This window comes from Lissotriton helveticus, chromosome 2_1, assembly GCF_964261635.1.
Source record: "Lissotriton helveticus chromosome 2_1, aLisHel1.1, whole genome shotgun sequence".
In the NCBI taxonomy this organism is placed as follows: domain Eukaryota; kingdom Metazoa; phylum Chordata; class Amphibia; order Caudata; family Salamandridae; genus Lissotriton; species Lissotriton helveticus.
In genome coordinates, this window is record NC_136059.1 from 153534155 (window position 1) to 153547706 (window position 13552).

The window sequence follows — 13552 nt, forward strand, 5'->3', positions numbered from 1 at the left end:
CAAGACCTGGCTGTTCATGCAGTAACGTACCCCTCTCCCCCAGCGCCTTGAGACCCTTCCGGGTAAGTAGCGCGCTTTACAAATGATGATGATTGAACAATTCGCAAATGCATGGGCCTCCGACCCCTCCGCCACCTACCGGGTCGCTGGCAATTTACCGTACTGTGGCTGAATCAGGGGGAGGGATGCGTACCTCGAGAAGCATCCAGGGATCTCTCGGTCATTCTCGGGTGGCAGAGTTGGCAAAGAGAGGCCAATGGCAGCTATCGACCTAACTTCCCCTGTACAGGCAGGTTATATGCTGTGAGCAGGAGGCGCGGTATTCTCCGACAGAGGCGGGTCGCTAGGATCAAGGCCCCCTTCTCTTATGGATCGCAGCCCCCCCACACACCCGCAGCCCGCCAATTTGCTTTGCACCATGTCCGGACAGGGATGACTCTGTTACGGTCTCCGTCTTGCGCCAACAACATCAGTAGGGCTGCAGCGACCTGGTGTGTTCCCCCGTTAGACTGCTCTCCAAAGACCCCGGGGCACCTTCAATGTGGGGAAATGCCAAGAATCAGAGCCTCCACACCACAGAAGCCAGCACCTGGGAGGCCGCCATTTTCTATCCTGCACCCACTTCGACACCTTACTCGCATCGGAGCCTCTCCCGCCCACACTCCGGGACTCTTTACTCAGCGGACTGCCTCTCCATCGTCAGCGCTTCCTGGGCATCACTGGGCAGTGTTTCGGAGGCCGGAAAGAGGCCTTGATTCGTGAGTTTCAGCAGGACCTGGGAAGTAGCCGATCGGATTCACTTCCGATTGGCCATGTTGGTTGGCCACACCCTTTTACCTAGTTTGAATTAATTTAAAATTATTAAATAATTCTTAGTATTTTGGCACGTGCCTAGAAAGCACTCGGTAGACAGTTACATAATGAGATTATTCTAGCACTTGCACTTTAATGTTGAGAATTCGTATGAGCTATTTTTGGTATTTACTGCACACAAGTATGTAATAGTAAATTCCTCTTGCAATTCCTGTAGGCAAGGACATTTTCCAGTATATTTATATTCAATATCAGTTCATTATAATGAATGATATTTGTTAGACCTGGTATCATTGACGTGACTCTTGCTTCCCTTTTTTCTGATTGCCTCCTCTGATTTTGATCTGTTTGCTGGTTTTAGATGCTTTGGGCACTGTGCCACTGCTATTCAGTGCCACAGTCCAGGTGCTCCCTATATTAAATTCATGTACTAATTAGTGACTCCATGATTTGGTTATTTGATTTACTTGACAGACCCTAGTACAGTGCACCATGTGTGCCCAGGGTGTGTAGATCAAATGCTACTGGTGCGTTTGCAGCACAGGTTGTGCCACCCACAGAAGCAGCTTGTAAAGTGTGTCTCAGGCCTTCCATTGCATGGCCTGTGTGCAGTATGTGACTGCCATGTCGACTTGGCAAGGATACCCACTTGCCAGTCCCTAAACCTTCCCTTTTCTTCATATCAGACACCCCTATGGTAGGCCCAAGGGTAGGGTGCATTGTAAGTATAAGGTAGGACGTGCCCTGGTGTGTGTGGCATGTCCTAATAGTGAATTACAGCCATTTTCGTTTTTCACTATTGCAAGGCTAACTGTTCCGCATAGGCTAGAATGGGTAGTTTGATTATTACGTCTTATAATCCTAACGGACTTGGGGAACTAGGTAACAATTCAGGTTTAGTATGCCTGAACTCAGAACGATAAAATACTTATTTTAGTGCAGTTGGTTTCAACATTCTGTGTTTGAAAATACCACTTTTAGAAAGCAGGTCTTTTTTTGCCTACCTATCCAAGTCTGTTAGGTAGTGTATTCCTTGTCTAGAGTTTGAGTTACAGGGGCTGGGTGATTCCAAGAGACAGGGTGAGTCAGCAGAAGACTGAACAGAGAGATCTGCACCTAGTTGGGTGGGGGGAGTTGCTCCTGGAACCTGAATAGGGTTGTGCCTTCCCTCCACAATGCTGGCTCCACCTCCTGTAGTGTGTCTGATATCCATGGCCTACACTATGAAAGGAAAGAACTAGTCTTGTCAACAAAGTGCTCCAGGACTGGCCAGAACTGGTTTGGACTAGGCACAGGCTGTCTGCCTTCAGAGAACAAAGAGAATATGAATATACATATGGGAACCCAGACCCCAAGATTTCTTCTGGGAACAAGACAAACCTTTTGCCAAGGAGAAGAACCAAGGAAGCTGCAGGAGTTTGGAATAACCCTCTGCCAGTGTGCTGTTTGCTGGGTTGGCCTGCAGTGGTCTCTTCATTGCCAAGGAAATGAGAAGGAACTTTTCAAGAACTTTCATCATCTTGCAGAATATTTCTCCAAGGGCTTGAACTTGTGCTTGCCTCCTGCTGAAGTCTCAGGGCTACAAGACTTCACCATCAGCTCCCTTCTGAATTTCCTTGCTGGGAATTCTATCTCCAGAAGCCAGTGTGGTGCTGAGAGCTGGAAGCTCGACTCAACGAGAAGAAGCGTGTCGCCGCCGCAGCTGTTGTCGTCGCAACGCTGGAGAAGCGTGCCGCCGCAGCATCTCCCGAGAAGCATGCCTCCGTTGCAGCTGTTTGCCATTGCATCACCGGAGAAGCGTGTCGCCACCGCCAGGGTCGTCGTCGCATCACCGGAGAAGCGTGTCGCAGGGCCTGTCGCGGCTCCTAAGTACAGAGTTTGACGCACGCCCGTCGGGCATGCATGCATCGTTTTCACATCGTCTCATCAAGGGTGCCATCTTATCGCAACGGATCGTCACATTGCATCGAGGCGCCATCTTGTCGCATCACAACCAGAAAGCATCACGAGAATCTACGTATCACCTCCTCTCCGGTAAAGTCCGAGACGCATTCCCTACTCTGCGCCAGCATTGAGGCGCAACGCATCGTCTTCCCTGAAGCAAGGAGCCAACGCATCTCCATTCCTGCTAACCTTTTGTTTGTTTTGTGTTACGCATCCAGATACTTTTGTGAGAACTTTGTCGCATTCATCATCAACTTGAATTAAGTAACTTCTACCATCTTTAAGTCTATTTTGAGTACAGTATTGTGGATTTTTGTAGTTTGTGGTCTTGTGTTAAGTCTATATAAAGAATACTTATTTTTATAAAAACCTGTGTGGTGTCCATCTGTAGTGTTTTCACTGTATTACTGTATGTTTTCACAAATGATTAACACACTGCCTCTGGGATAAGCCTTTCTGCTCGTGCCAAGCTACCAAGGGGGTGAGCAGGGGTTATGCAGCAGTGTAATCCCCTTTCCCTGACTTAGAAGCAAGGGTCCCTACTTAGTCAAAGGTGTATTCCATCGCCAACTATAGACCCCCAGTTCTAACAATATCTGAATATGAAAATCAGGTTGAAACTGATAATAGTCGAGCGCTGTATTGCAGAGAAACAGTTAATCTCAATGGATATGTAGCCATTCAAATATGGCGGTGATGGTGCCTGTGTAAAGCCTTTGTCAGTTTATATGTTTGTATAGTCACATGATATATAATGAGAAATCTTGATTTCACAAATGCTTAACACACTGCCTCTGAGATAAGCCTTTCTGCTCGTGCCAATCTACCAAGGGGGTGAGCAGGGGTTATCCAGTAGTGTAATCCCCTTTCCCTGACTTAGAAGCAAGGGTCCCTATTTGGTCAAAGGTGTATACCATCGCCAACTATCGACCCCCAGTTCTAACAATATTTGAATATGAAAATCAGGTTGAAACTGATAATATTTAAGTACTGTTTTGCAGAGAAACAGTCAATCTCAGTGGATATGTAGCCATTCAAATATGGCGGTGATGGTGCCTGTATAAAGCCTTTGGCAATTCATATGTTTGTATAGTCACATGATATATAATGAGAAATTGAGGAAGTCTCTGTCGTGAACAAGGTTGTGACGAACAACCGAAACACTTTGATTAGCGTTCATCTTTAATAAATTTTGAGGAGCCACGTTTGGAGTGCTATTGATTTCAGATTTGGAGGAGTCGGCGGACAACTCTGTGTGCGGCACAACCGGCGTTCTCCAGGAGTATAAAACATGTGCAGCTCCAGCAGGTAGTTGCTTCTAAGGTTTGTTGAGCAGCACACTCAACGTGTGTCAACACCAAAGTGTCTTGATCACTACTTATGACTATTGATAAGGATCCTATGGAAGAGATGTATAATTCTCATCCTGGAAACTCAGAACCAAGAGATTTTCTCATAGTGTTTTTAAATATTAGTCTGTCTTCTGTATCTCTTGATTCTTGTTTCCATGTTAACTTCCCATACAGTACAAGGCCTTTACTGAGGTCACAATTTATATATGACACATAATGTTGGCAGTCCCTGAAATCCCCAGTCCTGCCCACACAAACCAACATCTTTGCCAGACCAGGAGTACAGCACACACATATGTGCAGACATGTATGCTTGTCTTGGTTATAAGCATTTCTAGATTTCCACCGTATGTTCAAGTCATTTAAGCACTCACCGATGCAAGGAACAGCTGGCTGCCAGATGTTGGGAAAGGCTTGTATAACACACTCTATATAAGGGTTTGACCGATCGAGCATTTCATATCCTTCGGAACAGTTCACCAACATCCGTTCTCCATCTCCATAGTATTCTTTTTGATATCCAGCAATTATGTTGCCGACTTGTGATTTTTCACATTTTTCTGTGAAAGAACAAAGGGAGTTGTGAATCTTTTAAGCACACAATTGTTATATTATTTGGCATAAAATAAGTTACAACTTTACTTGAATTGTTCAATAGAAAAGAAACTTCACTATAGGGAATTCAAAGGAGTTTCGTGGATTTATGTACAGGGATAATGGGGGCTGAAATATACAATTCTGGTAGGTATACCTACACCTAAATGGTGGGATTACAAATTTCTCCCGGAATGAGGAATGACATGTAAACCTGGGAATATCCTTGGACTTTCAACAAATCGGGGGGAAGAAGGTGCCCATGTCTGAATCTATTTACCACCTGCTTGAAGCATGTGGTCAGTGGTTCCAGGAACTTTGTTGAGGCTTTAGGAATGGGTGACGGGGCAGATGAAGCACTGCAAGTGAATGGGGAGCTGGGGGGAGCATCTGCGGCTGTGCAGGAGAGGGAGTCACAGGATCACTGCAGCAGCTGTCCCAGCACCACATATGACCGGTGTCCCAGGGCCTGGAATTATCAGAGACACTGGGCAAGTGGGACTAGTTCACAGTGGCGAACCCACAGGGTCAGGGCATCTAAGCCATTGCGGGAGGATTTCAATCTCCTGCTTGTAACTTGATGATATCTCCCAGCTTGAAGCTACCATCTCACTCCTTAGTGCTATATTATCCACTTCACCCAACAACCCACTCCCCTGGCGAGCACTCACTTCCCCAACTCCTGAGGAGTACCCTGCTCCCACTCCCCAAAAAAGCCACACACAATCTGTACCCTACAGATAGATCTAATTTATTGACTAGCTTCAAGACTTCTAATGCCAACCCCCTCTCCTCACCAGCCAATTCTAATCTTGGCACTATTCCAACCATCTCCCTTGCCCGAACTAAACGTCAGCCTTGTTCTACCCAGGCATCATCAGTCAGGAACGGGAAACATCCTTTACAACGCAACTTTTACCACGCAGTGCCTTTACGATGAAACTATTATAACGCATGTCATTACAACGCATAGCGCTGGGGTGCGCTCTAGGATAGGGAATAGATTTAATTTACTATCCAACACATTCCCTACTATCCAAGGGGACTGGGGTTGGAATAGTAAATTAAACTATTCACTATCCAGCACCCCTAAGCGCTATGCGTTGTAAAGGCATGCTTTGTAAAAAAACTGCGTTGTAAAGGCATGCTTGGTAAAAGCATGCGTTGTAATGTCATACATCCATCAGGAACATTATCCCCATCGCCCCTAAAAACCCTAACACCCCCTTCACCAAAACAGACATATCAGAGTTGCACTGTTTGTTTCACAACTACAGAAGTGAAAACAAACACAAGCTGGAAATTTCAGACACAGTCAATCTTCACAATCTTGATATATTTCTCCTCACTGAGACCTGGGTCAATGACATATCTCATACCACTTTCGATCATCTGCTCCCCATCGCCAATTCCATTAACATAAATGATAGAGTAGATAAAGTTGGGGGAGGCATTGCATTTATCTTCAGAAACTCCCTTCGATTCAAGGATTTTCCCTACTGCTCTCTCCGTACATTCAAATGCCTTTCTCTGGAGCTTAAAGTACAACACCGCTCCCCTTTCAGGTTTCATAACATTTATCACCCTCATGTTGACAGCTCTGCCTTCACGGAAGAATTCAACTACTTTGCCAGTGACCAATACTCTCAAAGCGACAGTCAGATTTTTTGGGGGACTTTAATCTTCACAGGGGCTCTTTGAAAGACTCAGCTGCCAAAAGGCTTTCCACTTTTCTCTCAGTAAATGATCTTATCCAACACAGCACAAAACCAACACACTCTAAGGACTCCATTCTTGACCTTGTTATATCCAAAGCAGGTATGCTAACTACTGTTGACCCTGTACAAGTAGACTGGTCTGACCACTTCCTCATCCCCTTCTCTCTGCACCTATCTCACTCTGTCACCCTTAGCCAACATAAAAGAACTACTACCTGGTTCTGTCACACCAAAAACATCAACCTTGACATTCTATGCAACTCAGCTCTGTTATCACTTTGAATCTTAAACCTCAACATGGATGTCAACGATCTTACCTACCAATGCTTCTCCAGTCTTTCTGTTGAAATTGAAAATATTGCTTCTCTACAAAGCAAAAAGAAAAGGCCAACTCCTTCTGCAACATGGCTCAACAAATCCCTCCATGAAGAAAGAAAGAACTTGAGCTACCTGGAGAAACAATGGAGACAAAATCCTTCCACCTTTAATCTTTCTAATCTACATTTAGCAAGATCAAGTTGGCATAAACACATCTTCAGTGAAAAAGTGTTACACTTCAGAACCCTCCTCGATGCAGCCAAGAACAGACCTCAAAAGCTATTTGACCTCTTCAAAAGTACTAACATCTCTCTCGCAACCAACAAGTTTGACAACCCCCCACCCCCCCAAGAAAGCATCAGAATTCGCTCTGTTCTTTATTAAAAAGTGAAACGGCTTGTGTATCAGGTCACTCACCGACCCCTCCAGAAGACTGTAAAGCGGAACTTTGACATTATCACTGAAGATACCCTTCTCAAAAGCATTCTAGAAACAAAACCCTCTAACCATTCACGCGACCCCATCCCTAGTGTCATCGCCATTGTCTTCTACACGCACACTCTTTCCTACTGGACTGGTCTGGTTATCCTCTTCCTCAATCAGGGCTCCCTTCCTGTTTCCCTTAAAACAGGACAGGTTACACCACTTCTTAAAAAAAACCTCAGCTGATGTGAATGACCTCAACAACTTCCACCCTATCACCAACCTCCCTTTACCTGCGAAAATCACAAAAGGTGGGTAGCGAAGCAACTTTAACTATATATCAAGAATAACAACCTTCTCGACAAATTCCAATCTAGTTTCATGGAAAACTGCAGCACTGAAACAGTCCTGCTTCAAGTGATCGACAATGCCCTGCGTGTTCTTGATTTGGGTGAGTCTTGTTTCTTGATTCTTCTTGACCTATCTGCTGCCTTTGACACTGTTAATCACAAAACACTTCTGACGACTTTAATACAATGAATGGGATTTGAAGGCACAGTGCTAAAATGGTTTGACTCATTACTCTCAGGTAGATCTCAAATGATCAAATTAGCAAATTGTCTCTCTACTTCAAAGGCGGTAGGACAAGGCGTCCCTTAAGGCTCTATCCTCGCACCCACTTTCTTCAACCTTTACATGGAACTGTTGGGAAATCTCCTAAAAAAATCTGGGATCCATATCACCTCTATGCTGATGACACCCAAATCTACCTTAAGGTGTCTTCTGCACACAGCATCTCAACCTTCAACACAACTCTCAACCCTATCCAAAATTGGATGTCAACCCATCAACTTATTTTGATTCCTTCCAAAACTGAATTCCTTCTTTTCTCTACCTCACTTTCTCCTCCTGTCCAAACTTGGATGGACAATCTTAACATACTTTGAGGCACGCGCGTGAATCACGGCTTTACAGCAGACAATCTTAACATACTTAACAAACCTATAGTTGTCGACAGCTCTAAATCCCTCGGAGTCATTCTAGATAAAAAGCTCGACTTGCACTCTCATATCAACACCATCACCAAGAATGCACGTTCCCAACTTTGCCTTCCTTGGGGGTATTCAGCGTTTCTTTCCTGAGCAAGACCTAAAAACCTTGGTCCAATCACTGGTTCTCTCCCGATTTGACTACTGCAACTCTCTCCTTGCTGGCCTCCCCAAAACCCACCTTTCCCCTCTTAAATCCGTCCTCCATTCCCCGGCACGTATTGTATATGGGGCCAAAAGAAATGGTCACATCACACCCATACTGTTTTCTCTTCGCTGGCTTCCCATCGAAGCAAATTCAATTTACAAAACTAGGTGTATCACCCACAAAGCCTTGCACACCTCCACCCCTCGTTATCTGGCGAATAAACTCAACATCTCAGGCAGCTCTAGACCTTCATGTAATGCTGAAAACGTACTGCTCGAGCCCCCAACTCAGGGAAAGATTTATAGCTCAATCCTTCGCAGGCAAAGCGGCTAGAATCTGGAACTCGCTTCCTCCAAACCACTACCTGTGTCCAAACTTTCAAAACAGATCTTAAATCTCTCCTCTGCCAAAGACACTTCCAGGACTAATACACCCATTTTCATGACCCTTTTAGCCCGCTTGGCATTTGCTTTAGCTCAATCTTGTAAATATGTACTCTATACCTGTATTAACCTAATTTTGCCACCTCTTATTTTACTTTTACTTTTTTTAAATTATCCTTATTGTATTTGTAACTTGTTAGTGTGTACATCTCCTTGTAACATACTTTGTTCTATTGTACAGCGCTCTGACACCTTTGGGTAAAGTCTGAGCTATATAAAAATGCATTAAATAAATAAACAAACCCCAAAGAACATTTTCTTTTGCTAAAGAGTGCGAAAAAGCACGAATGTTCCTTAACTCATTCAAGGTGGACCCCTTCGTCCCACCCGTTACACGTCAACTGCCTCCTTTTTGCCAATATGTATCTGTTTTCATGCACTTCTTTGCTTGATTTTGCTCGCAAGAAAGTGTCACACATTGTCCTTGAAGGTCACTCACAAGTACACTAAAATTATGAAAATGTCACACATAAGCGATCTCAAACCTTTGCAGCCATGGAGGGGGCTAGGGTAAGGATTGGAAAACACAAACAATAAACAGGGCTCCTAGCATCCTATTTACAACTGGTCCTTATCCCCATGACCTCTGGCGTTGTTGGTTGAGGGATGTCACGCAATGGTCAGCAACTACTTCGTCTGTCAACTCAGAATAGATGGCCTTATGTGTTAAATTTTTTATAAGGAATTGTGTTAATGAAGACGTTAGAGATGGGGTGGAACCCTGCCCGAGCCATGTTTATAGAGCGTTGAAAATGTTGTTTTCACCACTGTTTTCGATGATCGCTGCTACAGCCAATCACAGGGTCCAGAGGGTGCCTTTTAAATGATTTACCTCAGTTTTGCTGCACTGGCGGTCCATAGCAACATATAACACTGCATTCCTCAGCAGCTCAGAGTGCAGCAGGAAGACTGCCCAAGGAGTGGGATTCCTTAATGTTGTAGCATGATGCCTGGGCTGGACTGCTGAATGACCCAGCCAGTAGCGTGGTCAGTGTGTGGTGGCCCCAGCGCAAGGAGGAAATGGGCTCTCTGGCTGCGGCTGCAGTTTGAATAATACAACTCAGCAATAATCAGGCTTCTGTGGGCCCCTTCAGGCCTCTGGGTCCTGGTGCACTGCACCCGCTGCACCAATGGACACTACGCCTCTGGACCAAGCATTGGAAAGCCAAGAGGTCTCACCGTTGGGTCCGACTGGCTTTGTCAATGGTGCTATCAATGTATTACTGTATATACATTGGACATTTTATGTGCTTTGAATTTGTTAACATTTGTAAACTCTCTAATGAAATGTTGTATTATAATTCGAATTTACTTTACTAAGTATTGGCAAAGTCAAGAGGTCTCGGTGATAAAGGGCTCAGTTGCATTTCGGTGTCTGGTTAAGCTCTGCTTGTGGGAGGGTGTTGATAATGGGCCATGATGGAGAGCTCTGGAGCCGAGGATGAAGGCAGTATGAGTCAGAGGGCCATAGCAGTGTTCAGATTACATGCTCATCCAATCCTGGGCCTCCCTCCAATGCACACTATAGTGAGGGTGACATATGTATTATTTGTAATTACCAGTTCTAATTATTTATGTCAAATCCTGTGTTGTTACTCGTTTATATCAAACTGCTAGCAAGCAGTCACAACGCCGATAAGTCTGGCCTGCTTTAGGCATTCGTTGGTTGCTGAGTGATATGTCTGGATGCAAAAGCAGAAACCTCACAAAGAGGCACCTACATGGTGGTCAGGCACCGGCTGTGTAAAGCACATGATGATCGTTGACATGTTTTAAGACATACCCTTAATCCTTAACCTCTCCCCAACTCAATTTTTTCATCTCACTTGAAAATATCTTTTTATCTAAAAAAATCTAAAAGCTGGTTCTTAGACAAATGTAGCGCCCTTGACGTCATAACTATAAGTAGAGGAGCAAAAAGGAGTGATCACTTTGCTCTTCTGTGACACTCCGCAGTGTCTCTGGGAGGGTCCCCAGGAGCTGTTACACATGGGGGGTGAAAGAAACCAGAGGGTCTGACCTTCAGTGCTGTGACAGCCCCAGCAGTGATGATAGGTCCCAGGGCTCTTGGTGCAAACGTGTCCCTTTACAAGTGGAGCTGCAGTATTTGTTCCCCAACAAAGTTGACCCAAAAGTGGTGCAGGTCATTTGCTCCCTGGTGAAGCAGCTTCTCAGGGAGTCTTGCAAAACGAGAGAAACACAGGAGAGTGACAGCAACCTGGAGCGAAGGGGGAAGAGGGAGAAGCAATAGAGAGGAGGGGCAGATTCACAGAGGAAGGGCTGTAGGACACAACAGAAGGGTGGGGAAGGAACACAGAGCGTGGCTGTCAGAAGCAACAACGGGGGACAGGTAGGGGTAAAGCAACACGGAGGACGCCAGGTGGGAAGCAAATTAAAAAGGAGAGAGGAATTTGTAGCACTGGGGAAAGTAAACAGGCAAGAGAGCTATTGGAGTAGGGAGTGTAGAAACACACTGGTAAGACAGCAAGCACAACACGGAGTGCGGGGTGGGGTGCACACATGGAGCTAGCTGGTAAACACTTAAGAAAACACACATGTGAATATCCAAAAGAAAAAGAAAAAATGTCTCTTGAAAAATGAACAATGCAAGATACAAATAATTGAACCATGCTCCTGGAGAGTGACAAAAACAAGAAGAGGAAGGAAAGCTCATACATGCAAAAGAGAAGCAATCAAATGAGAGTGACAGTGAAGCCAACCAAAGGAGAGCAATAGGCAGACTCTAAACGCACTGTAAGCTAACAGTATGTCTTGCATCATCCAGAGCATATGCTGTCTAGTAGGTAACACCTACAAGGTAATATAACCTATCTCAGACTCTTTCTCTCGCCTCCCTACGGTCATGCAGCAAGTACCACCATGAAGAACTTCAATAGTCCAGTAATCACCAAAAAGACAAACTTTGGTGAGATGCCTTCAAGGCTTTCATGCTCTATGGCTTCAAATGTGATCACGTAGCCTCGTGTTTTAAATGAACTTTCTCTACACCCTTGAAGAGATTTGCACTTCACAGTTATCCAGTATCGAATATCGCTATCACAGCAACCCATGAAATCAGAAGGAGACACACAGCAGAGTACACCACTCAAGTAGTAAGAAGACCTGACCATAGGACGAATAGGCAAGGAACACTACAGAGTCATACCCACAACACTCAAAACATGAAACCCATTCTTCCCCCATGCAATATTCGCTACATTCCCCTCTACAACCCTGTTGGTATCAGAACCAGCGCACATACTGCTACCACCTTCGATTCACCTAGTCTGATCACACCAGCCCTGCTATTTCTCAACCCACTCATGATTTCAACAAACACCAAAGCGACAACACAACACGAGTGCATGCATCAGTGACATATTGCTGACACAATAAAGACCCTTCTAGTGCAGTGGTTCCCAACTTGTAGTCTGGGGGCCTGTGGGGGTCTGCTTAGCCTCCTGAGGAGACCTACGACAACATAGAAAATTGAATACTGTAAATGTGAAGGAATTTGATATTGGAACGTAAAAATTAAATCAGTATCCTCAGATTGATTTGTGGGCACAGAGCAGGTTAATCAAACAGAGTATAGTATGGATGATGAGTGGTCTCAATTGAATTTTGAAAAGTTCCAACCTTTGTATTAAAGTAAAACAAAAAAAAAATCAATATACGTTTCTTAATTAAATAAAATGTATAATCATTTGTGTTTTTGTTTGATTAATGCATTTTTTTTAAATGTTTGTGTTTATTTTTTTTGAAGTTAAAATTATCATCAATGTATGGGCATGGGCATGGGCCCCGGCTTCCAATAATGATTCACTGGGGGTCCTCGGTTCCAATAATGATTCTTTGGGGGTCCACGGCTTCCAATTATGATTCACTGGGGGTCCACAGCTTCCAATAATGATTCACTGGCGGTCCCTGGGTTCCAATAATGATTCACTAGGGGTCCCCGGAAGTCAAAAGGTTGAGAACAACTGCTCTAGGGTATAGGATGACCACATACATTATACAGTATTAGACATGGCATTACATATTTTATAATAGTGTTACTCCTTAAAGAAGACAGGGGAATCAATTTGGGAACATTTTACGTTCTTAGTGGCCTCTTACAATAAATGCTCCATTCAGAACAGTGTTTGAGGTGTAAACATACATTTTTTTGAAAACTAAAATATAAACATGACTTGATGTAAAATGAATAATTCTTTCTAATCTGTTTTATTTACATTCAAAATGTTTTTGCTTCTGGCTGCAAAATTCCCTCCCTCAATCAAGAAAATGAGGATGCTAGTTGAATAAAAGTTGTCATGTCTTGAAATGTGCCAATACAGCATTAAAAATCTCAAAGGCGATAAGTTACATTTTTTAAAAGACACCCTGTGTGTATCAATTTTAAAAAGAGATCTTTTTAGTAAGGGTGAATGAAATATTCTGTTCCACTGCTGGAAATGTTGGAATTTTGGTGACTCTGCATTACTCTTGTAACACGAAGCTCTGGACAAATTCTGCCAATCGCCAAATGGTAAGTGGCAAAATGGTACGTTGGTGAGCGCAAGAGAGATTTGGCATACCCTAATACAATTTTCGATCACTAGGAGGACATCCGCCGAGATTTTTCCAACAAGGGCCTTCATGGATATAATGCCTTGTAAATAAAAGAACGCTGAAACTCTTTTGGTTCCCACTGTACACCGTAGGCCCTTGATGTAAGCGTTGGAGGGATGAGTTGAAGGCAGGGTGT

The 13552-nt window shown here is 44.2% G+C and overlaps 1 protein-coding gene across 1 annotated transcript in view; it reads right to left on the reverse strand.

Annotated features, from left to right (window-relative positions):
* The window catches only part of LOC144819260 (receptor-type tyrosine-protein phosphatase kappa-like), an 880755-nt gene that overhangs the window by 696756 nt on the left and 170447 nt on the right, over window positions 1–13552 (reverse strand). Inside the window, exon 2 of the mRNA XM_078677229.1 lies at window positions 4484–4669. Within this exon, the coding sequence (XP_078533355.1) occupies window positions 4484–4669 (186 nt within the window). The remainder of the gene's footprint in view (window positions 1–4483; window positions 4670–13552) is intronic.